The sequence below is a fragment of the Psilocybe cubensis genome, chromosome 5, assembly GCF_017499595.1.
Source record: "Psilocybe cubensis strain MGC-MH-2018 chromosome 5, whole genome shotgun sequence".
Classification (NCBI taxonomy): Eukaryota; Fungi; Basidiomycota; class Agaricomycetes; order Agaricales; family Agrocybaceae; genus Psilocybe; species Psilocybe cubensis.
This window is the reverse complement of record NC_063003.1, coordinates 3477118-3503856: the sequence shown is the minus strand read 5'-3', so window position 1 is coordinate 3503856 and position 26739 is coordinate 3477118. Positions and strand designations below refer to the sequence as shown.

At 46.5% G+C, this 26739-nt stretch overlaps 7 protein-coding genes across 7 annotated transcripts; 4 read left to right on the top strand and 3 right to left on the bottom strand.

Moving 5' to 3' along the window:
- Window positions 1-726: 726 nt before the first annotated feature.
- JR316_0006539 (uncharacterized protein) lies at window positions 727-3217 on the top strand (the record flags this gene model as incomplete). Its single annotated transcript, XM_047892285.1, has 8 exons — window positions 727-855; window positions 889-1265; window positions 1331-1968; window positions 2031-2106; window positions 2271-2348; window positions 2619-2688; window positions 2736-2784; window positions 2898-3217. 8 exons carry the CDS (start codon window positions 727-729, stop codon window positions 3215-3217), a joined length of 1737 nt encoding a protein of 578 aa, XP_047749634.1.
- A 677-nt stretch (window positions 3218-3894) lies between these two features.
- Window positions 3895-6110, top strand: JR316_0006538 (Dehydrogenase xptC; the record flags this gene model as incomplete). Its single annotated transcript, XM_047892284.1, has 7 exons — window positions 3895-4087; window positions 4141-4427; window positions 4478-4604; window positions 4653-5111; window positions 5169-5258; window positions 5315-5985; window positions 6048-6110. 7 exons carry the CDS (start codon window positions 3895-3897, stop codon window positions 6108-6110), a joined length of 1890 nt encoding a protein of 629 aa, XP_047749633.1.
- A 2142-nt stretch (window positions 6111-8252) lies between these two features.
- Window positions 8253-9502, bottom strand: JR316_0006537 (uncharacterized protein; the record flags this gene model as incomplete). The annotated part of the gene is made up of 4 exons (XM_047892283.1): window positions 8253-8539; window positions 8635-8888; window positions 8964-9111; window positions 9193-9502. 4 exons carry the CDS (start codon window positions 9500-9502, stop codon window positions 8253-8255), a joined length of 999 nt encoding a protein of 332 aa, XP_047749632.1.
- An 844-nt stretch (window positions 9503-10346) lies between these two features.
- JR316_0006536 (10 kDa heat shock protein, mitochondrial) lies at window positions 10347-10887 on the bottom strand (the record flags this gene model as incomplete). Its single annotated transcript, XM_047892282.1, has 4 exons — window positions 10347-10397; window positions 10494-10679; window positions 10745-10828; window positions 10885-10887. 4 exons carry the CDS (start codon window positions 10885-10887, stop codon window positions 10347-10349), a joined length of 324 nt encoding a protein of 107 aa, XP_047749631.1.
- Window positions 10888-11517: 630 nt separating this feature from the next.
- Window positions 11518-14286, top strand: JR316_0006535 (uncharacterized protein; the record flags this gene model as incomplete). Its single annotated transcript, XM_047892281.1, has 11 exons — window positions 11518-11718; window positions 11772-11882; window positions 11940-12140; window positions 12195-12289; window positions 12344-12450; window positions 12504-12634; window positions 12699-12766; window positions 12819-12943; window positions 13012-13766; window positions 13832-14079; window positions 14139-14286. The coding sequence occupies 11 exons, from the start codon at window positions 11518-11520 to the stop codon at window positions 14284-14286; spliced, it is 2190 nt and encodes a 729-aa protein (XP_047749630.1).
- Window positions 14287-15318: 1032 nt separating this feature from the next.
- Window positions 15319-17868, top strand: JR316_0006534 (MFS-type transporter 1; the record flags this gene model as incomplete). The annotated part of the gene is made up of 11 exons (XM_047892280.1): window positions 15319-15513; window positions 15657-15764; window positions 15821-15866; window positions 15926-15943; window positions 15995-16062; window positions 16112-16242; window positions 16295-16506; window positions 16566-16795; window positions 16874-16997; window positions 17062-17270; window positions 17326-17868. 11 exons carry the CDS (start codon window positions 15319-15321, stop codon window positions 17866-17868), a joined length of 1884 nt encoding a protein of 627 aa, XP_047749629.1.
- A 580-nt stretch (window positions 17869-18448) lies between these two features.
- On the bottom strand, window positions 18449-19634 carry JR316_0006533 (Polysaccharide monooxygenase Cel61a; the record flags this gene model as incomplete). The annotated part of the gene is made up of 8 exons (XM_047892279.1): window positions 18449-18467; window positions 18529-18557; window positions 18623-18630; window positions 18694-18840; window positions 18900-18916; window positions 18974-19312; window positions 19372-19399; window positions 19457-19634. 8 exons carry the CDS (start codon window positions 19632-19634, stop codon window positions 18449-18451), a joined length of 765 nt encoding a protein of 254 aa, XP_047749628.1.
- Between the last annotated feature and the right edge of the window lie 7105 nt (window positions 19635-26739).

Genomic DNA, 26739 nt, shown 5'->3' with positions numbered 1-26739 from the left:
ATTCGTCAGGTGGACAAATCGACTTGCCCGCGTTTCCTCCTTAATATTGGATTGTGGAGCCATGTAGTTGAATGAATGGTATATCCCATTTTTCTTTGACTGAATTGGGTATACTCTTCAGGCCCTGTGGCAGTGTAGGTGCAACAAAAGGGCGGCAATCCCCGCTTGCTCGGGCCCTTGGACAACGAACGGCGCGTGGTCACAATGGCGAAATGCCACTCATCTTCTTTATCTAACGCCAAACGCGCCTTTGACCGGAGAGGTGGGCTGATAGACGTACAGGTGCGAAAGGATGTGCATTCAAACGATATAAGAGCAAGGTGAGCTCATGTCGATCTGATTATTTCCCATTCTTTCTCTCGTCTTACCCGTCGAATAAACGCTCACTGGCCTTTTTCTGGTAGATTCCAAGATTCAGCTTACGGTCGACACTGCAGCCGTACGAGGTTATTCGACTATCGTTTTCCTGGTTTTTCTTCTTTTCTGCTGAGCAGAATACCCATTAAAGCCTTGAGGCCGCCGGCGTCGTCGTATAGCATTGGGCCACTTATCTAAAGGCCTGTAAAGAATCGGTTATTCCTCTGCCAACCATTGTTTGTGTTGATCACATCACTTGGCGTTATCCTTTCTCCAACTTCAAACGTGGCCTGCCGCCCTTTCTTTCGAATCGTTTTCAATTTCAACGTCTATTATTTCTTCGATATGGCAGCGTACCTCTCCAGAACAATGGGCCTCTACACCTCCGATCCCTCGTGTTTCGCTCAGGTCGATTTCAATGGCCTCATCTCGGAAAACTACCGCTGTGGCACAGATCAGCCTTTGAGATTGTCGTCGGGCGATCGAGATGCGCGCAAGGTGCTTTCTTATAAAAGCTGCTCACGTCCACAGGTTGCAGTTTTACGTCCCAGCACCCCTGCCACCGACTTCTCTGTTGCTGAAGGAGCTAGGAGCAATTACTCAGCCTTGCCTGAGCAAAATTACCACTCTGCGTCTTCAATGGAAACCACCTGGCCTCCTGTTCTACGTTTTCAGCCCGCCATTCCAATTCCGGAGAGCATTCCAAAATCCTCTCGTCTTATGGGCATCAAACCTTCTCCTTCGCACCACAAAGGCCCTGCGTTTTCACGAGTGATAGCTAGGCCTACTGTGGGATCCCTGCAATTACCCACCCGTCCTGTTGAGATCATTTCCCCGAAGCCATACAAGTGTTATCAGACAGCCACTTTCTTACGGGAGGAGAGTTATGGGAACACTCCATATCAAAGGTGCGCATTACGAACAAAAGTAAACGCGTTGAATGATACTTACACCGTGCATGGCCAATTCCCAGCTCGCGTTCGGACAACGATGACGTCTTTGACTACTCGGAAGAGCGGGAGCGTGAATTGCTGAGCACTTCACTCTTACTCTCGATGAACGAAGCGTGTACCGAAGACCCTTTGAGGCCGGCGCTGGGCAAACCTCTTCCGCTTCGGCCGCTGTGGCCTAGTGTCACGCCATCCTTCCTGGAGACTGCGGTTGAGGATTACAGTTCTTGCACCTCCGCATATCATACCTTCCTCTCGCCGCTCGAGCCGAAACCAAAGACACCTGAGGTCGATAGCATCACTGCGCGCCTCGAGCTGCTCAACAGTCTCGTGAATGATTGTGACACCCCATCGACACCCATGTCCATGCCCGCACTGGCATCGCCCGCAGGTTCGGACTCCGACTTGTCCAATAGCGGCACTGGTTCGGCGTCGATCGACTCCTCTCCATCGTCAATTAGCTCGTTCAATACTTCACTTGCTAGCTTGGACGATGCAACATCGGTGAAAGAGGATCTCCAGGGGTATACTGAGCGCATGGTCGCCCAGATATTTGATGTGTGCAAGCTAGAGGAGATCGTGGCGTCCACCTGGTTTTTGGCGATGCAGGCCAAATTTTTGGCGTGTCAAGATCATGCGGCGTCTCAGGATAGGGCGACAGGTTAGCACACGAGGACAATGTGTGGTGTTGTGGCTTATGCCACATAAAGGTATATTCGTAAGAACGCGAATTCGATATGAGAGCTTTCGACTGTTTCGAACTTCCTATTCCAGCGCCAGTGGTTCTTAGAGACCCGAGGTAGATTTCCGGTTGATTTCCCTGCGTTTTCTTTTTGCTCTACCTTTTGTAACATAACTAGGCATTGGATTGATGCTCTCCGAGATTGTGATTATAGTTTGTAATTTTCTCGGATTGATGTAACTACGTGCCTATCTTCTTCGTATATTTGGACTTTGGCATAGGGTGTTCCGCATGCCGAGTGCATGGGGAACTCGTGTTGCTGATGTTTGTACCATATGTGCTATTTTGTTTAGCGTTAGGTATAAATTGATTAAATTTTTCTTCCGGTCTTACCGACCTTTACATCGCAAACGTGAAAGCAAGTTCTAATGGAAAATGGACATTCTCCTCCATAGTTCAAGAAGAAAGGTAAAAAAAAAGACAACAACAACTGAATACAGGTATCTATGGCCCCAAGTGGCACATTACAGCCTAAGTGGCACATTACACCGCCCTAATAAGGTGGGTGCCATCCGACCCCCAGCGTCTACCTATTTAAATTTTAATACTCACCTACTTGAAGGCCACAGCATTATCAAAGGCTCTCCTTTCGCTCGGAAAAATCTGGAGTTTCTGCTCTGGATCAGAGACGATCTTGAGGTATGACTGACTGTGCTGAATGGGAAGTACTTCCTTTTCACCTTCAGGAAGAAGTGGAAGATTATTTTGCCCCTTTCTTCGATTATGATGTATACAGTAAGCCCTTTCTTCGCACATTCTAAACAGCACCTTTGATGGCTAATACCGTGTGATTGACTGTTTTCTCTATACAGGTTTACCTTCCTCATGTTCTTCTTCGACTTGCTCAGTGGATTCTCTTTCGGAGTCTCAATACATGTTGGTTGAGCGTGAAGGTGAAAAGGGAGATGGATATACGCATAATATATTAGCAGAGAAGAAGCAGCATTTCACAGAGGATGCAGAAGACTTTGACGTCGTCGACGTGGCCGACTCGTCTAGGGTGGCACAAGCCGATAGCGACGATGCTGAGCTGCTTGAATGGGCACGACGTTTGAAAGCATTATTAGATTGTCGAAGACAGGCACGTATGGGCGCGACGTCCTTTCTCGGCGAGAACGTCACAAGGACGCACGAAGACGAAGAGGTAATATCCAAACAGGGTTATTAGATATATTTTCGCGGATTTTAGCGGACAAGCCTTTAGAGAAGCCTCCCGGGGTCTTCAGCGACTCAACCCCGGATAAAAGGGACGTAGAACATATACAACTGTACCTCATATCAACGCTACATATTCGCCGTTTCAATTACAAGTAGTTGAGGTGAAAAGTGAACAATATGACGATTCGTGTTCAATAGAACCTTTGCGATTCCATGCTAATCAAATGACGCTTTCGTATAGATATATTTGCTCATATTTCCTACCATCGAATTACTGAAGCAGCCCACGTTTATTTCAATAGTCCTAAGAGACAGAATGCTTTAGTGGCGTCATGCTGTTGATATCCGCAAACCGTTCAGCCAGCCACTGGGTGGTTCGGATATTCGTTTGGGGCGTAGGTCATACCGGAAATTGTATTTATCATGAATAAATACTACGACGAGCTTCCTTTGATTTCTCATCTCCGCGTCAATAGATTTAGGTTCGTACAACCACTTGCTCAAGTCTGCGACCGCGTCGGACCGCGCCTAAAAGCGCGTCTTGAATTCTTGGCGTTTGTACTGCTGACCATGATTTTTGGTGGTGGCGACCACCAGCGGGGCCTCGAAAGAAGCCTCTTTAAAACCTCTCGGACAAATAGATCATTATAAAATCCTCGCGCTCGCAGATCTTCCTTGCATTCTCAAATGGCAAGAGTCGTATCCAAGTTTTTAGCCATTGTCCAGCTGCTTGCTGTGGCTAATGCTTTTGCTGACCTAGATGGTCTGAAATCTCGTCAAATTGACTCTGATCAACTCTACGACGCCTACGACTACGTCATTGTGGGAGGTGGACAGAGTGGACTCGTTATTGCGAATCGTCTCAGCGAAGATCCCAAAAGTGAGTTACGTTTGCTATGCTTTTCCTGTAAATGATGCTGAAACAAATTTAAGAAACGGTACTCGTCGTGGAATACGGATACTTTGACGACACTCCAGGTCAACTTGAACCATCCAGTGGATCCGTATACGCGTCTAGGAACCTCTTTAATGTGACCACGGTCCCTCAACGCGGTATTGGTAATAGGGAAGGAATTGTTTATGCTGCATCCGTAGTCGGCGGAGGCTCCACCGTGAATGGGATGCTTTTTGATCGTGGCTCAGCTGATGACTACAACAATTGGGAGAAGCTTGGAAACCCTGGCTGGGGCTGGAGGGGTCTGCTTCCCTACTTTAAGAAGGTACGAATTGCGCTTCGCTTCGAGATTATTTCCACTAATCACCTGTTCAGAGTTCTTCCTTCACTCCTCCCAGAGCTGATTTGGCTGCAGAATACAACATTACTTGGGACATTCCTCGTGCATACGGAAACGGTCCCATCCAATCCACCTTCCCAGATTGGCAGTGGCCGACAATCAGTAAGAATCCTTTTTGGTTACTTTAGAACCTTATTGATGGTTGTACAGAGTCGCAATGGAAGGCGTGGACAGACCTTGGCGTGCCCATCAACGAGGAGGGTGCTGCGGGAGACGCATTCGGAGCGTATTGGGTCCCCTCCAATGTCGACCAAACGTATCGTCGCTCGTACGCTCGCAGCGGCTATTTTGAGCCCGTAAAGAACCGAAGAAATCTCCATCTTCTCATTGGCCATCGTGTCAACGAAGTCCTTTTCACGTCCAAAAAGCGTGCAGAAGCCGTCACTATTCAAGCGCGCGGAACGGCCAATGGCTCACCCACAAAGACTGTCAAGGCGGCACAGGAGATTGTTCTATGCGCCGGATGGTTGCATACTCCTCAAATTTTGCAGCGTAGTGGCGTCGGCCCGAAGTCACTCTTAACTCAGGCGGGTATCCCCGTTGTTGCCGATCTTCCAGGTGTTGGATTCAACTTGCAGGATCATCCTGCTTTACTACTCATATATCAATGTAAGAAGCCCAAAATTTTGACAAAGTCTGTGATAAGCTAATATTCTATTGTCGCAGATCAAACCGACTTGTTCCCCAACCCAAACTCACTCACCAATAATGCAACATTTCAAGCCTGGGCAACTGAGCAGTGGGCATCACGGAAAGGTTCGATTTTTAAGATTTTAATATACAAATTTTTTTCTTATACAAATTTTTATCAGGACCGTATTCTATTGGCGTTGGCAATGCGCTGGCCACTGTTCCGTTCCCAATCTTGAGTCCCACCTATCAAACCACGATCAACAAGGCTAAAGGGCAGAATGCTGCTGACTACCTACCCAGCACTTATGGTCCCCAGAACGTCAAAGGATTCCTCAAACAAAGAGCTGTCATTCTTGACTCATTTGGACGTCGCGACAATGGTGTTGTAGAAATTCCATTCCTGGGCGGAAGTACATTGTCTCTCGTCCTCGAAAAGCCACTCAGCCGCGGCACGGTTTTGTTGAATACCACCGATCGCTACGCTGAACCTGTCATTGACTATAATACGAACGTCAACCCAGTAGACACTGACATTTTTATTGCCGTAATCAAATTCGCTCGAAGGTGGTTCCAGACTCCGAGTCAGCAGCATCTCACGCCTGTAGAGGTGTACCCTGGTTCAAGCGTTGGGACCGATGAAGAAATAGCTGCGCATTCTGTCAACGCAATATGGCCTAGCACTGCACATGGCTGTGGGACGTCGGCAATGGCCCCCCGTGATCAGGCTGGTGTTGTATCCCCCAGTTTGACTGTGTACGGAGTGACTGGGCTTAGTGTTGGAGACGTGTCTATAATCCCTATCATTCCAGCTACGCATACTTGTGCTACTGTGTATGCTATTGCTGAGAAGGTACGACGCTTTATTAGGGACTTAGGCTAATCATGCACTCACATATTCCTCATTCACCCTAGGCTGCAGATCTCATCAAGTCTCGCTATGATCCCCGCATCCGACCTGCTGGCCCACACCCGTAAGCATGATATGTAGCTATACGACTTTAAACGAGTCTTGCTTCCTTGTACTTCAAGCAAGGCTGCCTTGAATTGTATCAACAAAATATTTTGAACTCGTCGTGTGATTCTCAATAACACCGCCCATCATAAATGACTTGCTCTGGCGTTGAGTAAAATTATCAGAGATGTTTATCTTATTTCCTATGTTCGGATCCGATACAGCAAAACCATATAAAAAGCATTCAAAATCCCCTGAAAAAACAACGGTTACTTTCAGACAAAGAGTTACCTTTCTAATACTCGCCATGAAGCTTATCCTTTTGACGATTCTTCTTGCCGCAATTTTTTCCTTTCATACGGCCTTGGGAGTGGAATGCACAACGGACTCTGACTGCCTGGGGAAGTTCACTTGCAACGGCCCAAGGCTTTGTGAGCAGGCATTCTGTGATACATCGGATCATACTTGTGTCCCACCTCGTTGTGTTGGAGAAAACCAGCTCTGCCCGGTAGGTTCACAACCTCTGGTCTGAATATGTAGACGATCTAACAGTCTGATTAAATCCACTTTTATCATAGTGAACAAATAGGATCGGTCATGGAGCAGACAGATGGAAGACATTATTCGCAATGCCCAGTGATAGATGAGGGTGTACGGGCGTCCAATGTCGTGGATTACTGGATTAATTCAAATGACTATAATACATTCTGGTCAGCGAGTCTGATAGGCAAAACTGTATATGTGTGACCCATGTTTTCTCGTCTAAGTCCATTGGCCTATGTTCATACTTTTGTCAAAGATTCCATCGGAGTACATGGGCTTATTGGGCTCTCGAGGCCACTTGCAGCTCACCTCATGGGAGAAAGAACAAGTGCAATTCTGGATTAGGGCTCGTAGTCATAATCAAGTGTTCAATTGATTTCCCGTACAGAGTGAAATCACAGAATCAAGATAATAGAACAGAAACCACCTAAACAAACATTATATTGCCTTCTGGCCTGTGCCCGGATGTCCTGTCATTGTCTCTTTCCAGCCTAAGGGCAAACAAGTTCCTCCCCTGTCTCAACAATGCAAAAAGCGAAAAGAGCGCCGAAAATGCACATATAATCAAAACTATTCACAAACAATTAATTCAGCAATCCAGTTCGGGACACGCGATGTAAACACAAACTTACATCCAAAGCAGCTAAGCCACTCCGTACCATGTACAACCGCCACGATTTTGCAATGCGATGGCACATCTAGTCCACCGGGAGACACGACCCCGACCCCAATTCCATGCCCGCGATTGCAGTGTCGGAACGGGCCAAAAAACTCGGAAATACCGGTGTGTGCGCAGATAAACCAGAGGAGGAGGAACAGCGTCAGAATGGGGAGCTCATAGGTCACGGTTGAAAGCCGGCCTAACGGGGTGACGCGCTTGGATGGAGAGCGGGTGACGTATGATGTTACAGCACTGTGGATTGCGTTGTAAGGTTATTTTGAATTAAAGGAGATACGATAGCTTACAGGAATGGAATGAATATAAGAGTTATGATGCTCATCGCGAATGGGAAGGTATACATAGTGACTGTGAGTATGTGTTAATGTCATTTGGAATATCCAAGTGTAAAGAAACGACATACAATGGAACTTCGGCATTGTCTTTGCATTGAGGAAAGCTGAAGACCCAAGCACAACGAGGCTTAACAACGTGACTCCAGCTTGTGGCAAGTCAACTCAGACCATGGACAAATTGCAGTAACAGACACACCAAAAATCACTAGTCTCAAAACTTTGAGGAACCCAGGCATTGTCGTGGTGGTACAAGAAGAAGAGAGTAGATGGGTAATTCGTTGGATCGACCGTTGCGGGTCTTTCAAGTACGACGTGAGCAGTGTGTAAGTGACGAAAATAGACGCTGCGGAAAGTGCTAAAAATACAAGTAATTCGCACCCGCTCCTAAGCCGCTAATTCGCCAGTGGGGCTTTGAGGCGATTGAATTTCTCGTTTGTTTACTCTTAGATAAAACAGGTTTACTTTGCCAGATTCTTGACTTTTCAGCAAGTCTTGTCGCATTGCGCTCCGTTGAGGATCTGATTCTACCGAGCAACTCGACAAAAGCAACAAACCATGTCCCATAATATCAGAAACCCAAATGAATGTGGCATCCTCGAAACCCAGTCTCAATAATACTGCACTTGCAACACCCTCTGCCTCGACCACGGAAACTTCCTTACACATGTTGACGGCACGAGCCCCGGTATCGCGAACACGCCCACCGCCAGGAGCTCCGGAAGAAATCCGAGCGGGTACAGCAGCCGCTCATTGTTCGCCTGCTCATCGTTCTGGACGGTCACCATCGAGAAAGTCTCAGAAATGAGATAGAGGAACGAGATAAGCAGCAGAAGAAAGACGGCGTTGCGCTCCCCAAAGGAGTGGTTCTGCGCACGATGCCGTTCGCGGTGCTCCTCTATAACGGGATTGGGTATAACAGAAGTTATGTTTACGGGCATGTCAGTTACATATTAAATAAAAAATGGGATGGGGTGCAAAGGATGGGCGTACTTTTCAAAGCCAGGCGTGCAAACAGCCCGCTGTGCACGGCCTGGAGAACGGTGAGAACCATGAAGAGCGTCGAGCTCACGACGTCGAGGATGTCGGAGACGCGCTCTCGCCCGGTGCCATTGTTCGTGATCGCGGCCGACAGCGCAAGGATGATGGCTGCGGACAGGAGAAAGTGGAAGAGATGATGCGAGCGCGTAAGGCGCAGCGCGCGCCTGTTCAGTTTCCTGAGGTCTTCTGGAAGGCATATGTGCGTTCTGGGTTGGCGTGCAGAATGTAAGTAGCGGTTCAAGGAAAAGATGAATACCAATAAGCCAATGATAGGGACTTACAGGTTCATTACGAGAGAGTGAGATGAGTATAGAAGAATGAGATAACCGACAGTGAACATGATCTCCTGTGTGATGAGCAGCGAAAGACGCGAGCCGAGTTCTTCTGAAGCTGCCATCGCTGCGCGAATCGAGAATCCGATGATAGAAACTGAACAAAAGATACAAAGAGCAATGGTCAGCTCTTCACCCCATATTTACCGACCAATTCCATTGAGCAAGATAAACCTACATATGCAAAATAACGCGACAGCAAAATGCACATGTACCGGCTGGCGATACGACATGTATGCAAAACGCACTAGAAACGGCGCGTACAGCGCTGCGAAAACAATGGCTGCCGAAACAGAGTAGATCCCCGTCTCTCGTGCATAGTTAATTTTCATCGTCATTGCCCCTGGGGCACGGGCAACCGCGGGAAAGGAGGGTTTGTGTGCCGGGAGTAGGGGGATGAGGAAGAGATCGTCCTTGTGGCACTCTCGAGTAGGTTGTTCGATGTCGCGCAATCTAATGCACACCAATCGGCATCCGCTGTTGTCCATTTTGGTATGTTGTCTTGGAATCATTCTTCATTGCTGAATGATGCACAACACGAAGCCAGCGTACGACAGATGATCCTGGTTGAAAGAATCCTTGTACATGTGTGCGCGCTCGACCTAAAGTTCTACAACACAAATAAAGTTAGAAATATGCGCTTCCTAACTTAACTGACCAAACCAGAGAAATCGTTTCTCAAAATAGGTAATGCAACGGCGAGCACAAAACGAAGCTCGATCGCAGAGCGACAAGTCCTAGTGGGAATGTTTCAAACAACAAAGCCTAGCAGTCATAGATGTAAGATGACCGGCACCGACACCGAACATGCTGATTACCGCTTTACTCCCAACCATGGTCAACTTTCAGAAACCTCTCGAATAACTGGATAACCATAATTTGCAGCAACTCCGACGACAATCACTCCTTTTCAAACTTTTGCATTCCACATTCACCATAAACACCCAAACCAGATTATTGCAATTCGTACACCGTTCATAGAAGGGAACAGGAACTATGTCGCTCAAATACCATTTGAGAAATCGAACAGACTCATGACGCTTTCAGAATTCGCTCGCAGTAAATCGACGAAAAGTGGATTGACGATAGGAGTGGGGGTTCATGTATTGTGACAACTATGCAAAGTGAGCGAAAACATAAGATTAATGCAAACTGACGTATTAGGTCCTAGAGATGTAAAACTTTTGACTTCTGACGGAAGATATATGTATCGGGTGGGGAATGTACACCGGCTGCTGACGTGTTGTCGGACTTGGGCGGTAGCTCATATCTTTCCAACGACCATGTGTTCAGCCAACCGGCCAGGCAGCGGTGATACACGGAGAGGACGATTTACTCCTTGATTTTGGCGAGGATTTCAGAGTCCTTGAAGAGGAAGTATTCCTATTTTGAAAGAAAAAATGAAAATACGTGGCACGTCATCAGCTATACCGAACGCGACCGCGAACCCGGAGGCATATGAAGCAAATAAACACGCACATCTTCGCCGACTTTAATAGAGTTGCCACCCCAGCCGGGGAGCAGGACGCGGTCGCCCGCTTTCACGGTGGTGGGCACGATGACGCCGTCCTTGTTGGGTGCACCGGGGCCGACAGCGATGACGGTCGCCTCAGGTAGAGGATTGCTCGTCGCAGAGGTCGGTAGGAAGATACCAGTGGCTGTTTTCTACAAGAATATTTCGTGTAAGGGTGAACACTCTACGGAAATTCTCGTGAAAGGTGAGTACGTACGGTCTCGGGTTTGAAACGCTGAACCAAAACACGGTCCAGGAGAGGAACAAGAGACTTAATGGACTTGAAGGTTGCTTGAGCGGCCTAAAACGCGCCAACAAATTAGAATATATCCTTGACAGTGTTCCAAGGGTACATACCATTGGAGTTGAGGTGGAGGAGGAAGGAATTGACGACGAAAACGAGAAAGTTTGGGTCCGTGGAATGTTCCCGATTTTTCCTGGCAATGTCCAGTGTTTGCTTCAGACAAATAAAGGCAATGTCATGTGACTCATTTCAAGCGCGCGACGCCGCGACCGTTGACGCGCGCTTTGAAGCAATCTAAGACACTAGCTTAGCCCTCAAACGCTCACATCCTTCGACGAGTTTATTGAGGTAAATTTAACTATGAAAATATATGGGTGGTTCTAGAAGCGAAAAAGGGAAAAAATTATTTGTAAACGAAATACTGAAGTTATGATCAATCCAGTAGACTTCTACTCAGCATCCGAAGTCCTAAGTATATTCAAGTGATGGCGGCACTAATATCGAAACAATTCAAGAGGAAGAAGTTTGTCAAATTAGCGGGACAACGGTGGCGAAAGCTCTTGATACCCATAGAAACGTTTTCACGTGGAGGATAACGCGTACTAACGCGTCCGTAAATAGGGGTCTCTTCCTAATTGGACTGACAATGATAGGTTCCGTCACGGCCCATCAAAATAATGGGCTCACGGTGTCACGTACTTAAAGGGCACTTTGGTTCATTTACACTCCCCATTAACACTCTACCCATGATGAATCCACGTAGATACTACCCCAAACGCAAAGACGACGAGGCTTTTGATCAGGATAATCTTCGCGATGAATACGACTCGGATCGAGAGAATAACCCCCCCAAAAAAGCGCAAAAAGCCGCCGAAATAAAGTCAGGGAGTGGGACAGTGACACAGACAGATGAGAAGAGACGCGCCAAAAATGGGGAGAAAGCAGAGGTACTGTTCAAAAACTTTTTAGAGATACTAGAGACCTCATTGCGAAGATGCAGACAGGATCTGCACCAATACTAATGGCACACGATACGACAGCTGCACAAGCTCACGATACCCACTTGCACACTACCCCCTTAAACTCAATGCCTGATGAACTATTATGCGAAGTGCGTGTAGTAGCGCTTTGATGAAGGAGGTCAAAACATTTACCGAAATACTCTTAGATCTTTGGTCAAGCTATGCCACTTGACCTGCTTCGTCTGGCACAAACATCCAAGAAATTTCGTTCAATCCTCATGCATACTTCAGCACGGCGAATCTGGGAACGCGCGCGGTTGGGTTTGCCTGTACCAGGGCTTCCAGATTGCCCGCCAGACTTAAATGAAGTACAATACGCTACTCTTATATTTGCGCCATATTGTCAGGTATGTGCAATACTGTGTTTTGCGTCCCATGCGAATGACTAATTTCCTGTCCAGCTCTGCCTCAAGGAACAAGCCAACTCTGGGGACCCAAAAATCATCACCGATGTTTATGCTCGAATTAAGGCGTGTATGAGTTGTTTGCGAAACAAGTAAGAGTTAAGCAGTCTCATTTGATCCTGCTTCATTGAGATATATACCACAAGAAAACTATTCCTGGCTTGGAAAAGAAGGAAAGGTCTGTGGTGGAACGGGCCTTATCCTCAAAAGATGGCGCAGTATCTACCTTATGTTTCCGCGGCTAAGGGTACCTGTAAGTGAATCGTCCCTTTCTGATTATCCTGATAATTCTGACGGTAAATCCAGATAATCCTAAGGTACCTTATAATCTTTTTTACCATCCGGCTAACGATGCTTGGGCCCGAGAGTACGAAGATGCGGAGTCAAAAGAAAAATGGGTTGAAGATAAGACCCGAATCAGAAGGCTCGCTCAAGAGGTGAGTGCACACCGCTGCTGCTCTGCGATAAAAGCTGACGGCTTTCTCTGTACTGCCTGAATAGCACTCTGTGTGGTGTAAAGTTTTCATTGTTGAATGGAATAAGCATTTAGTAAAGGAACGAAAGGCAATGTAAGCGTTCTCACTCTATCTGTATACACACAAATGTTCAAATTGTCCACAGAATCGCCGACTATGTTAAGTCTCTGGGCTGGGAGGAGGAATTCTCGAAGAACTCCGACGAAAAATTACTTATACAGAACGACCCCAGCTTGCAAAAAGATTTAGAATTCGGTATAACCCAACAATGTATGTGTCAACAATAATCTTTAATGATTTAACTGTTTTGACACAAGCGATGCGGCCACTGGTACTAGGGCTCGACAATACTCGAGATTGGTTCAATTATAGGATGAATGAAATAAAGATCGAAAGGCTGGACCGTGCCCGCCGCCGCCGGGTAAACAAGGCCTACCCGATTCTTCGTGACGTACTCGAAAACTTTGCTCTGGACCTCCCTCCCAACGCCCTCGTCCCTCGAGTACCTGACATTATTGGATATCCAGTTATCCAGGAAATAATCCACGGCAATGAGGTCAATGAAAATTTAACCGCCAAAGACTTCGAACCTCTACGGTCACTGTTCCCGGAAATTGTGGCTCAATCTATAAAGGAGAGAGAAGAGAAATTACTAACGTTAATCGCAGAAGAGCTGGGAGAGAATTCATTTGATCCAAAGATGGTATTGCATCTTGCCACTACTATCTTTCATTGCGAAAGTTGCGATGCGAGCTGTGGTGAAGGCTTATTGCGATATCCACGTGTTCTTATCCACAAACACGCATACGAATGTCCCAATCCTGGAAGAAAGAGATTTGGTGATGAACACAGCGACAAGATGATCTTAACAAAAGATTTTAATCACTTCAGTTGGGGCAAAACAGGAAACATCAGCTTCCGCAAAGAGGATGTTAATACACTGTCTGATGCTCTGACGACGCTGGGATATGACCCCAAAATTACGACCACTGCAGAAATAGAAGCTGCAGACCCCATCGTTAAATGCGAAGGATGTGTAGTGACAGGCTGGTATCACGAAATGTACCAATGTGTGATGAGATGGTCTTGGGTTGTGAGTATACACCCGACCTTTTCCTTGCGCTTCGTTGACTAAAACACCGTTATTCTTTGTGCTAGGCCTTGCACGGAGAGCGCAGCAGCAAGCGATATACCCCTGCCTTTTGCAATAGGAATTCGAAATCACAAGACCCTGTGATCCTACAGAAAGTGGACGAAAAAACCGCGCAAACAGCACGATCCAAAATGCTGGAGGCCACAAACAAATACTCGCCCGCTCATGAGGTCAATACGAACGGTTTCTTTATGTGCTCGCGTTGCAGGGTGTGGGGCGATATGGAATCCTTGTCCATTCACCTCAGAGATGTGTACGTATTGCGATATCATTATTCACGTTATATGGCTGAATTAGATTGCTTATTTGCAGGCACAATGTGGATTGTCCTACAGAAGGAGACATCGTAGTGCGCCTAGATGCCGACGTGCCACAAACTTGTATACTCCCGATTGAATTCGAAGAGTCGCTGAAAATCTGCCCGGTAGAGCTAGCTAAAATGTGGATTAATAATCTATGATAATCTCGCACGTCAACCTCCAATCAATCCAATAATTCTGTTGTATTGTGGTAGATATATAATTTCACCCCATAGGATACTCCCTACTTCACGTCATAATTTGAGGGAGCATATTTCGTATAAAGTGCTGCTGAATGCACATAAGTATCAAAATTCATATTGTACAATGATTAGCCATCTGATGATTACCTGCATTCTGCGAGTTGTCGCGCTCCGTGCTCGTCGTGCCTTCTTCCACGCGTCTTAGTGTCGGAAGGCAGATTTTGAGGAACGTTTGGAGGCTGTATCATTGGGATCATTTCACATTCAAACGCCGCCCGAATGGATATCAGGCCTTGCGTTCGATTACGTGCCATGCCTGAAGTTGTCCCAGAAACTTACTTTACTTGCCTTTGGACCCAGGAGAATGAATAAGGGCGGCTCCGTCGTGACAGCGAGAAGATCATACCGATGGTTAACTGCCCTTATTTTCACCTCGACCTTGTGGTTCTATGACAGTAGCTAATGCGATATGTATCTAACTGTGTCTTCGCTGCGGCGTGATCGCGTTTCGGAGCTCATCATCCGCATATTGAGCCAACATTTTCCAGCGATCTTGGCAATTTTGATTGCCTTCGTTTCTACCATCATTCGAAACAAAGCAAGTCGCAAGGGAAACTAGAGAGAAAGTGGGTGCATTGTTTTTATTGATTATTCATCGACCTTGCCTTCAAAACAACTATCACCAGCTGAAAATAAAAATAACAAAGTCTTGGTCAGCCTCTTGTCTTCCAGCTCGCACATTAACTTCGTGCTCAGCACAAAAATAGGGGTGCCCGGGACGCTCATCAAAACGCCATTTGGGGGTGCAGGCGGAGAAGAAGTTTGTCGTATCATTATAAAAGGAGACGCACGAGTTTCAAATTTGCATGTACGCCAAGAACACGTCTTCCTGTTCCAACTTCATCCAACTCTTCATCAGTGTAAATCTTTTGAAAGCCTGAAGGAACCTTGATAGAAATCGTGCAGAGGAATCCAGATCCATATGCAATCATGACCCGCAATCCTCAAGAAATGACCACCGTTACCCCCTTCGTCGACAAGCAGGAAGATCATAATGACAGAGAGTCGGATCGCACACGGACACCATCACCAGTGCCATTGGACTACACACCACTGGGGACGGCGGGAGGGTGGCTGAACTCGTGTATCATTGTATTGACGGTGACCACGGCTATGATCATCAATGTGCGTTTTCAACTTTTTTTCCCCCTTCCGCGACAGCTTTTTTCTCCATCAATGCATATATCCGATATTTCTCCGTTCTGTATGACCAAAATCTCATGCTGATTCAACTGCCTTGGTCGCGCGTCGTCTCTGTACAATGATAGACTGGAAACTCGACCTCAGTATCGATAGCTTTGCCTACGATCGAGAGGGATCTGGCGCTTGAGCCAGCGGAGCTACAGTGGATCATGTCGGCGTACCCATTGAGTTCAGTGAGTAATGTCCTCAAATATATTGAATTTCTGATGAGCTGATTACGTCTGTTGAGTATGGTAGGGCTGCCTCTTCCTCGTCTTCGGCAGAATTGCAGATTTGTATGGACGGAAAAGAGTGTTTTTGTGGGGATCATTGTTTCTCGCTGCATTCACACTAGGGTGTGGGTTCACAACTAGTGCGTACAATCAGTTAATTCTTGCGAGGCGTGTGTCTGAACCCATGTCAGATGTAGTTACGCTCGACGTGTTAAGAGCTTTGCAGGGCTGTGGCGCTGCTGCGACCATCCCCTCCTCTGTAAGTGGCTTGACATCCAAAAGACGTTTTATTGACTTCCTCGACGCAGCTTGGTATTCTTGCTCATGCATTCCCGCCATCGCGCGCACGTTCACTGGCCTTTGCCACATTTGCTGCAGGCGCACCCGTTGGCGCCGTCTTTGGCACAGCAGTTGGCGGCGTTTTGACAGAGTTCACCGAGTGCGTTGAAATCACGATTTGGAATACACTGTAAACATTAACTCTGCTGTAGACAAACCTGGCGCTCGTCGTTCTTCCTATTCAGCGGCCTGACGTTCCTCGCGTTTTTCGGAGGGCTGATTTCAATAGACCCAGATGTGCCGTCTGACGAGCCAGATAAAAGGATTGATTGGATTGGGTCGCTCCTCGTGTCGGGAGGTTTGATTCTGGTTGTGTTCGTGTTGAGCCAGGGAGAGGTCGCGCCTCAGCAGTGGCGCACACCGTGTTCGTTCTTTCAAACCCTTAGTATTGATAATATCTAAATTTTATTGTCAAATTTGCAGATATCATTGCCCTGCTCGTCATAGGCGTTCTCCTCATCGTCATCTTCCTCTTCTGGCAACGCCACCTTGAGTCTGTGCAAAATGACCCTAACGCGCCGTATTCGTGGCTCACACCGCCGCCTCTCATGAAACTGTCCATATGGACCCGCGCAAACGGTCGTTTTGCAGCGATGATGGCCATTGCTTTCACGAACTGGTGTGCGTTTATGTCGTGGACCTATTGGGTGCAGGTATGTTTGTCACTCGTCTCTGGACCATTGATTTTAGAAATGATCATTGACCTGCTGTGTGCTTAGCTATATTATCAGAATTACAAAGGATATAGTGCAATGCAGACTGTTGTACGTTTGCTGCCTATGTTCGTGTCGGGGATCGCGTGCAACGTGTTCGTGGGGCTCATGGCCGCGCACGTCACGGTCGTCTGGCTCGTTGGTAAGCTACCTCAATGTGTTTTGCCTTCATAGGTTCCTGATATGTTGATTACCATTTGCGATAGCTATCGGAGCAGGAGCTACGGCTGCGGCGTGCCTGCTCTTTGCGATCATCAACCCGGAAACGACGTACTGGGCGTACGCGTTTAATGCGTCGTATCTCTCTGTGATGGGCGCGGATTTTGTCTTCTCAGCGGGCACGCTGTTTATTGCCAAGTTCTCGTTGCCGCATGAGCAGAGTGTATCTGGGGCGTTATTCAATACCATGACTCAGGTATGTCCTTTTCTATGTCTGGCTGAAGTGTGAATTTAAAGATGTTATTATCTAGCTTGGAACGGCGGTAGGCGTGACAGTGTCGACGGTGGTGTTCAATAGCGTCAACTCCAGGCTGGACTCAAACGAGGACAATATTTCCACTTTCCGTGCGGCGCAGTGGACCGGGCTCGCGTTTGGAATCATAGGCAAGTTCACATTTCACACCTACGTTCAGTTTCAGAAACTAAACAGCACATCCTGCCTTTCTATCTGCACAGCTACAACATTAGGCATCGTATTTTTCTACGGCGTGGGCGTGGTGGGACACCGCGGCCCGGCGAGCGACTCGGTATCACACTCAGAAAAAGGCTCTGTGACACCCTTCACCGCTTCACCGACGGAATCCGATACAGATGGGCGGACGATGACAGTATCGTCGAGAGGAAACCTACTCACTGAAGCGGGATCGTCGGTGCCCAGTCAATTCTTCGCGTATGGGGGTGGAGGTATGTCGAATTCGGGGTTGACTGCTGCTTCGTCGCCTGAGTTGGGGGCGGAGAGGCGAAAAAATAAGGGATCGCCGGAGATTATTTCTGGTGGGGAGCGTGCTGGGTAATGCACACTATAGTGGGTTTGGTTTCAGGTTGGTAGGATGGGAGGGGCCAGTGATGGTGGTAATGCATGACGTACGCACGTCGATATACTCACTGCACCGAACTGGTCCCGGAAATGTATGGCAGATAGATGGAGATTTCTAGATCACTGGGGAGCAGCGGAGACACCTACGTACACTTCCACTTTCGACCCACAAAAAATCACTGAACTGACGACACTGATGATAAAACTTCACTGGGAATTCGGAAACTGTATACACTTATTCTTCATCATACATATAATAATATCACCACATCACTTTCGCTGTCTTTTATCGCTCATCGGATCTATATCATGAAACCAGCAGAGAAACAAAGAGGGTTGCTTTGGAATATAATGTTTATTAAGTCTGAGAAAAGTTTTCTATTGTGATTAGATTTGTAGGCGGGAATTCTGCAGGCTATCTAAAGATTCTAAACATATAAGCTTCATTAGATCCCCATTTTCATAAATTAAAATAATATAAGTATAATAAATGTATGCAGAAGACGTGTGTCGTTGAGTCAACGTGAAGGTGCGCGTAGTCTCTCTCTAGTGTTCAGTTAATTTCCTCCTGTCCAGCTATTAAAATGTTAATCAGAAACTAGTTTCCCCCACCTAATCTGGAGAGTAAAGCGCTTACACTGGGGGTCCTGGGATGGGGTAAGGTGACTGCATTAAATTAAAACAGAAGGTGGTCAACAAAGAGGTAAAATTCCTAGATCATATGTGCTTACACTCGTGTCTAAAAGGGCAAAACGTCAACTTGAGATATTGTGGTCGGAAATATCCACCGGAAGAGACTTACTATGATAAGCGTCGAATACAATTCCTGGTGTAGTCGGCGTGTATGCCCCCGGGAAAGAGACGAAGGACGTGGGGAAAGCGTCACCGGGGCCTGTCACTTCTATTTGAATGCATGAGGGGTATATTTGGACACCGGGGTATGTATAGGCTAAGAAGGTAACAAATGAGAAGGTTGTTTAAAAACGAGGCTTATTGAATCAAGCTCACCGGCGTATATAGCGATACTGTATACCCAGCCGAGGTGAATATCAAAACTGAAAGAAGACAGACGATCGACTCACATTTCATGTCTAACAATATATTGACCTGCTTTGAGCCTAGGTGGGATCGTGAACGTGTATATACTGTTCGTCGCAGTAAGAAGGTCAGTAGACGCCCATTTCCCATCCACCGTCCTGCCGGACTCCGCGACTTTGAACCAAACTGCGGCATCTCCGGGACTCCAGTTCGTGATGTCGCTTGGTGCACGAGCCATGTACGTTATCATGGGTCCTATGTGGCTGCTCGGCCATGTAGTCCAGTTGAGCGACAGTTGAGAACCAGCGGGAACAGAGGCGGCATAGATTGGGGCAGGTGCTGAACCGGGGGAGCCTCCGTCGGTATATCCATTACATTGGACGCTGAAGTTATAATTTGAAAGTCATCTCAAATATTCCACAGTGAATTTGACAACACTTACTCGATGAGAGATAAATTCGTGACAGGCCCTAGAAGGGAGTATCTTAAGTCAACAGCGAGATGTATACAGGAAGAGCCCAACTCACCATTTCCAGGGATCTTGCGAATAATTCTGTTTGGAGGAGGCTTGTAGTAAGGGTCTGATAAAGGAAGATAGCCGGTGTATTGAGTTGACCCAGAGACAACTTCTTGGACGTATCCGTGGGCGCTGACATAGCAAACAAGCGCCGAAGAGAGGATGACAGAAATTGTTGCCTTTATCATGACCTCTAGTCGTTACGAATACGTTCAAGGTGTGTGGGGGGAAGACGAACAATTTTTTTTTCATAGTCAATGTCGTTACTTATGTATGCACTGAAATTTTGAAAATAGCTCAAAAATTTTCAGTGACTAACGGCAACGATATAGCGTGTTGTGATTCTAGCTTCGCTGCTAAGGAACAATACTCAAATACATTCTACTTTCCGGTCAATAACATAAACACTGGTGATAAAAAAATGGTGTAAAATTAGAGTATGATCGAGTCTAAGTATTCCTTAATGTTCAAGGAGGTGGCGAGTGGTTCTGTAACTCACTGACGAAACAACTCTCAAGTTTCGAAGAGGCCGTGATGTGAGTCCCAAATGCCACAATTGACCAGTCTTTCATTAGTTATACTCTAGGATCTTTAAAATGACAATCAAATACTCTCGAGAGGACCCGGGAAGCTCCCGTGCAGGCATGTCCGGATTTTCGCGGATTTGAGGCCAAAAAATGGCAATTTCTTTGTCCAGTTCTCGCGGATTTGAGGGCGCCGCACGCAAAATTTTGGCCAAACAAAGTCCGGTTTGGCAGATTTGAGGCCCATATTTTTAAAAAACTTCTGTAGTAATTGTTCAAAGGCGGCATGCCGCAACCATTTTTTCCCAGATGCAGCTAATTGTTGGCCAAATTTGGGGCCGGGATCCCTCTTAGATTGCAATGATTGGCCAGCGTCTATTATCTAAGAGCGGTAGACGATGGAAATCAACGGAAACGCACAGTAGTAAATCGAAGCAAGGTTACATTTTCTATATACAGCATATTGGTGAAACTTGAAGATGTCTTTTCTCTGCTACCCTGACATATTTCTTCACTATCCTGATAACTAGTAATGGAGGCCTGTAACACCTAAATATCTACTCCATATGTTTCTTTTGCAATCAATTGATGAGTTGTCGAGCCGTCGAGTGGTTTTGCAAGCTCGCCCCGCAGGGCTGAAAAAAAATTCCTAATCGGGAAAACCCCTATCGGGCATTGTCCGGTTTCGCGGATTTGAGCCCCAAAATCTCGCGGATTTGAGGGCAAAAATTGGGATCCCAGGCGGACATGCTTATAGGGGAGCTTCCCGGGTCCTCTCTCGAGTTGAATTTTGTCTGGGACTCGGACAAGAATCGGACAGAAAAGGTTCACTTCATATCGACTTTTTTAGATACGCCAATTTAATTAAAGACCTGCTCTTGGTATCTAGTGCAACTCCAGCCGCTAAGCAGTAGATACTAGATATCAGACTTTGAACACTCAAACTCAGGCTTCAACCAAATCACAAGTGCCTATGCGATTTGCCGTGCCGATCCTTGCCGCTCCTCTGGTCCGGTCCGTTATTGGCTCATAGAGCATGTGACCGTACTGTGGGAATTCGGAGTTCAATATTCCCAGGGTATCGACAATCAACAAAGCCACTCTCGTGAAACATGAGGCGTTTCTCCTCCTTTTTGCGTTTCCCTAAATCGAAAAACAAAAGATGCCACCTGCCTATTCTGAAATTCTTCACAATATCAAGCATCGAAACTCTGATCAATTTCCATCATGAAAGGCAGTGAATCTGAGCGCAACGTAACGCCTTTGAAGTTATGATCGTTTGTTATGCACACAGCAACACTCGCTCGGCCGAGGGCCCTGGCGAAAGCTAAGATCAAGGTAAGTTGCATTGATCTAGAATATATTTTCATCCTGGTCGACGAAATCCATCTTTTCATAGGCTTATACATCAATGCAACTGTCTAAATGCATGGATAGGACGAACTATTCTAAACTTGGAATTTTTGAGCTCAAGTGTTTATCAGGCGGCGCTTCCATTGAATCATATAAAATCAATACAGATCCGAACCCTAGAAATCCCGAAGTTTAAAATCGTGCAATGTGTCAAGGCAGACACCCTGCAGGCGGTTTTCATTGGCTTGACGGTGTGCAAATGCGTCATTTCTGTCGTCATTGTAAATTTTAACTGACCAACTGTATACACGCTACGATGATCGTATATGAATGATGTGTTAATTATGTAGGTCCCAGGTTATCATTGTATAGACCGACCCACGCGTCATAATCACTTACCATCATTCAGACAAACAATGCGGCGACATTATCTCACTGCAACGACACCCTGCTCCGTGTATCTTCAAGAATGCTGGTTGCGAACACTTGATATGGTTAGTCCAATAACAGCTGTTGTTCTTTCGTTTTTCCTGCTGTAGATGAATAACAAAAAATTATCCGTTTATGACCACCTAGCATGCGTCATTTATTTGATTCAAGAACCAGTTACCTGCCGAGTGGTCAGACCGGAACGGTCTACGAAACCGTAATGGGTCCAATGGTCACTCCAATCATTCTAATGGTGCCGCTTTCTCAAGTGATATTCCTGTCTACACAGCACCAAGATGTCGGTTCACGACAAGCCCTCATGCGAGGTAAAGTTTGTACCCTCAAATTCCCTTCCATCAGATATTCACGCTTCCTATCGTAAAGAAAGAATAGTGTTATAATCGTCGCTGTAACTGAACATGTTGCTCGAACTGACTCTAAAAGAAACATCTACGGTGAGTAACCTATTTGCCCACCCCACGAAGATGAATTACTGGAATATTTAGCGTTGAGATGCGGTTAAGATATAATATACTCTCACATAACCGCCGAACTCCTCCCTGTGCAACGGCCCAATTTAAATCACCCGGTGACCAACTGGCGGCAAGCGTTACGTCCTCCAGTGCTTCTAGCGTAATGTCAACTTCAAACTGACACGGTTGGGATATCAATCTCCCATATCTATTTAGCCAATTTATGCCCATGGAGAGTATTCAATGCCCATGGTCTGGAATCTATATGTTTGGAGATTCTTTACAAATCATTCGCTGGGTCCAACCGAGCAAAAATCGATTCATCAGCAACTTTAGTGACTAAATAGTAAAAGAAGGTGAGTGTTTTCCCCTGAACCCAACGTTATGGATTGCAAGGCAGAAACTCTCTTCCTCTAATTCTCAGTGATGCCCCTTTGATTTGCGTTCGTGCATTACTTGCGATGATTCCGTGTTCCGAAAGGCAGATACAACGCTCCAACAGATGCTCTACGTCCTTCCTAACGCTGGCTTAGTGGGTTTCTGCTCCACTTATCGCATCTATAAAATGATTTGCCTCACTTGTATTCATTCCTTTCTGCCCAACTTCGATGCTGCACCATTTCTCCGTTGTTATTCCCTTGCGAATGTCTGGATCCCATGCACTTATCTTCAATTCAAAATACTCCGCCGCTCAGGCAAACATCCTATCTGGTACCCATTCTTTTGGCTGGGCTGCTGCTGTACTTTGATCTACTTACCACCGCCGACTATACATTTCTGCTTGCTTCTTTGGCCGGTGTCTCGTCAGACTGGACATGTATTTCCCATTCAATCGGCCAATGGACACCATCCTACCTCTAGATTACTCACGTCGATCTTGGTATCCTAACGACGGCTGAGTAGCGATACACGCTTCGACATCTCACACTCAGAGAACGCGCGATGTACGAAAGGCAGAATGGCAGACTGTGACTTCGTCGGACTTTTTTGCCTTTCTCACAGCTAAATTGCTTCATTGTCGCAAAACTCTAACTTGAAAAGTTTTCATTTCCTCGGAGCACCAAATCATCAACTTGCATTGACATATACGAAGGCAAGTGCGTTCGGCAACTGTCACAGCCGAAATAATCAAACCCAGGGGGATGATGGTATATCTATTGGCAAAATTCGCAGATCATCTTTTTACCGCGATATCAGAAGAATGTTTCACGAAGCTACGAATCTTAGCGATATAAAATTTTCTGGAACTCATCCGGCCTCTTACTGCGGAAGATTCGTTGCAGTGATATTTGTATCGTTTACCTCCTCATCGTTTACCACCCTCGCCGAGCCTACGACATCGCATAAGTAAGGTTTCCCTATGGCTGTGCAGGTTCTGTCACAAAAACATTCCATTTTTTAAGAAACATGATCTTTTTCTGGCCCTTCCGTGTCGAGTGGGTCTCGTGCTCTCGGACAACTGGCGCACACTCTGCGAGTTCCATTCCAACCAATCGGCGCGCCTGCCCCCCGCCATTGGTCCTCGGGCTCCCCGAACGCTTCCCATTGGCTTGATTTGATTTTGGTTGAGGACTGGCACACGGACTCTTTCAATTTGACATGTGCTGCTATGTCGCGATTGATATGTTATTTTTGATCCTTCTCTGCCCTGCGATTGGGCGATGCAAGGGAAGAGTTATTCCCTTAATGGAACTGTCTCCGTGATGTGGACGTTGGACGTCAAGACGTGCGTATGTACGTACATGCATGCGTAGTACGTACGTGCAGGGATTGATGGAACGTTGGACGGGTGGGCTCACAGCTCTTGGATAGACTTCTTGGGATAAGGATTCGAGTGGGAGTCCGCAGCCATTAACCGGGGTCGCTCCCGGGAGCCGAGTCCCGATGAGGACTGTGTGTCCTGTACTCGTGCACACTGAAGCCCCTATCGCTGCTCAGCTCCTCTCTGAGTCTCTCCCGCCTTGCTTCGCTCATCCAAGTCGCAGCGGGCGTGGATAATTTTTGTGGGTATACATAACTCGGATGGCTAATTATACATCCCCGCAGTCGATGGCGTTTCGCGTCTAGTTTGGTGTATTCGGTGTTGAGGATCTGTGAGTTCTATGTAATTCGGTGAAAGGAGGCTTCTCTCCCCGTTTGGAGAATTTCTGTATGAGCTTAATGCGTCTGTCGTGGAGACTTTAGTCGTCCCCTGGGATGCTCTGCATTAGGTATGTTACATGCCCTTGTGATTTTTTCGACGAGTGACTGGAATTAAATAGATTGCCGCTGACGGTAGTACGGCTAACTAATTTAAAGGCTTGAGAGGCGGGTATATGTATACAGTATGCGGCTTATTGCGAGATCCAATGCATTCTGTTGAGGAATTTAGTCTACGCTTCGGCAGGTGTCGCGCTTTCTGATAGCAACTTGTGTCTGACATTGATCATGAAGGGTGATTGATTGTCTCTAGCGCTATTCTATGTGTCCAACCCCATGTTAAATTTGCAGCCTCCCATTTATAGGCGATAAGAACCTCTCTCAACCCGCGAAACATCGAAGAGTGTTGCGTGACTTCAGTTAATGGAGGTGTGGGTCGGAGATAGGCATTTACAGGGCAACACTCTAAGATAGACTAGCTAGAAGACCGCTCCTGTGCCTTTGAGCTTTCCTCTCGGGGTAAGGAGTATGTAAGTCCAAATTCGTGTGTGGTTTGGTGGGACTACACGGGTTTTAGACGTCGATTGATTTAGAGATTATGAAGTGATTAAAAAACGCTGAAAAGTGCCTGTAGACTACTAGATGAAGATTGGTGCCAATAAGCGCTTTGGTTGTCTGGAATTGTCATGTCCTCGTATAAGGCTGAGAATCTTTTTTGAACGGTATGCTTTCTTCTCGTATCTGATATGAATAGCATTGAAATATGCTATTGATGGGTACAAGTGACAGGGCCTGGGCTTTCGAAGAAGTTCGAAGACATAGTCTGAGCGCTCAGCCTCTGGACAGAAAAACAAATGAACAAAACATCCAAGAATTCCCATTAACCTGGGTCCATTCGCCAGGACTGTAGGTCAGGTCTGCCGGTCGGTCTAGACCTTTAGACTACCCTCAACGTCAGTCAGACCCTAAGAATAAGAAAAGACGTGGACGTCCGGTTCATCTTTGACCACACTCTCTGTCTACGGCTCTACGGGTCTCAGGCATTTTCTTCTGGGTTCGCGGCTCTTAGCTTACGGCTTTCTGTTTCCAGTGAGATAAAGTATGATTCTTGATTCTGAGATGAGTTCTGGTACTATCTTATCTTGACCAGTCATCCTAGAAGTGGTGATGGTGTCAACTACACTACGCACGGCACTTAAACTTGCTGAAGATTCAAGCTTCAAGTCCAGAAATAAACCCTCTTCCTTCGATTTTTTAACGGTGACACACGGCTATGAATATTTTTAAGGTAATCGTTATCGAGGATCTATTTTAAAGAACGTCTGGTACTTAAGTAGAATATGTGGAATTTCGGGACGAAGACGATCGTGTTTCGGGTTCGTTGGGTTTGCTGTGCTGGCCATTGACAGTGGTGTAACTTGAAAGAGTAATATCCTGATTCAGAGACTGGGCGGGTTAACCTGAAGCAGGAGATCTCGAGAGTCCAGATGGCCCGCATCGCCTTTTGGAGGTGTGGTGATATTTTTTTTATTACTTTGGCTGTCGTTGTTATGACTTCTAAGAGATTTGGAAGATATCGAACAGTTAAATGCGTTGATGTTTGCTGAGTCCAAGTACGAGTACGAGTGTTGAGGCCCGAGGACGAGTGCTGACTACGCAGATATGATGCCTTTGTTTATTTGACAAGCGAAATGTCCGGATTTCCGTGGCAGGTTCGAGGTTCCTGTTCGAGGCTCGAGGCTCGAATTTCGAGTTTCGAAATCGTACATAACCATTCGATACACTGATAGTGATACAGATGTTCAAGTTTGGATTTTGTACGTACGTACGTACGGTAATACTCAGGGATGTTTATGTTGGCAATGAATATCACTAATTACTACTTCTAGTACTAGTCAGGGTTGAGTCTTGAGTACCTTTCACCGTCAACGTGGTCGCGCAGGACGAAAGACGTGGAGATTGTATTGGTATTAGGACATCCGAGGATAAAACGTGATTTTAGAGGGGACCCGATTGTCAATGTAAGTGGACATCGCGTGGTGATTTCATACTCGAGTTTGGTTTAGTCTAATACTTCAACGCCTGGCACTGGCACTGGCACTGGGCTTGGGTTGGGTTAGTGGATGTGGATGTGGATGTGGATGTGGATGTACTTGGCCTTTTTTGTGGTGATTAGGCTACTTAAATAGGGAAGATGGTAGGAAGATGGTAGGATGCCGAGGGAAGGAAGGAAGTCGAAGTTGAAAAGATGGGCGAAATAAGTGGATTGGATAGGATGGTTAGATTCGTTCCTGGTTCCCTTTTTTAGTGTGATTTGCAGGAGGTCGATTTTGCTGAGCTTCGTTCTACTTGGAAGTCTCATTGTGATAGACTGA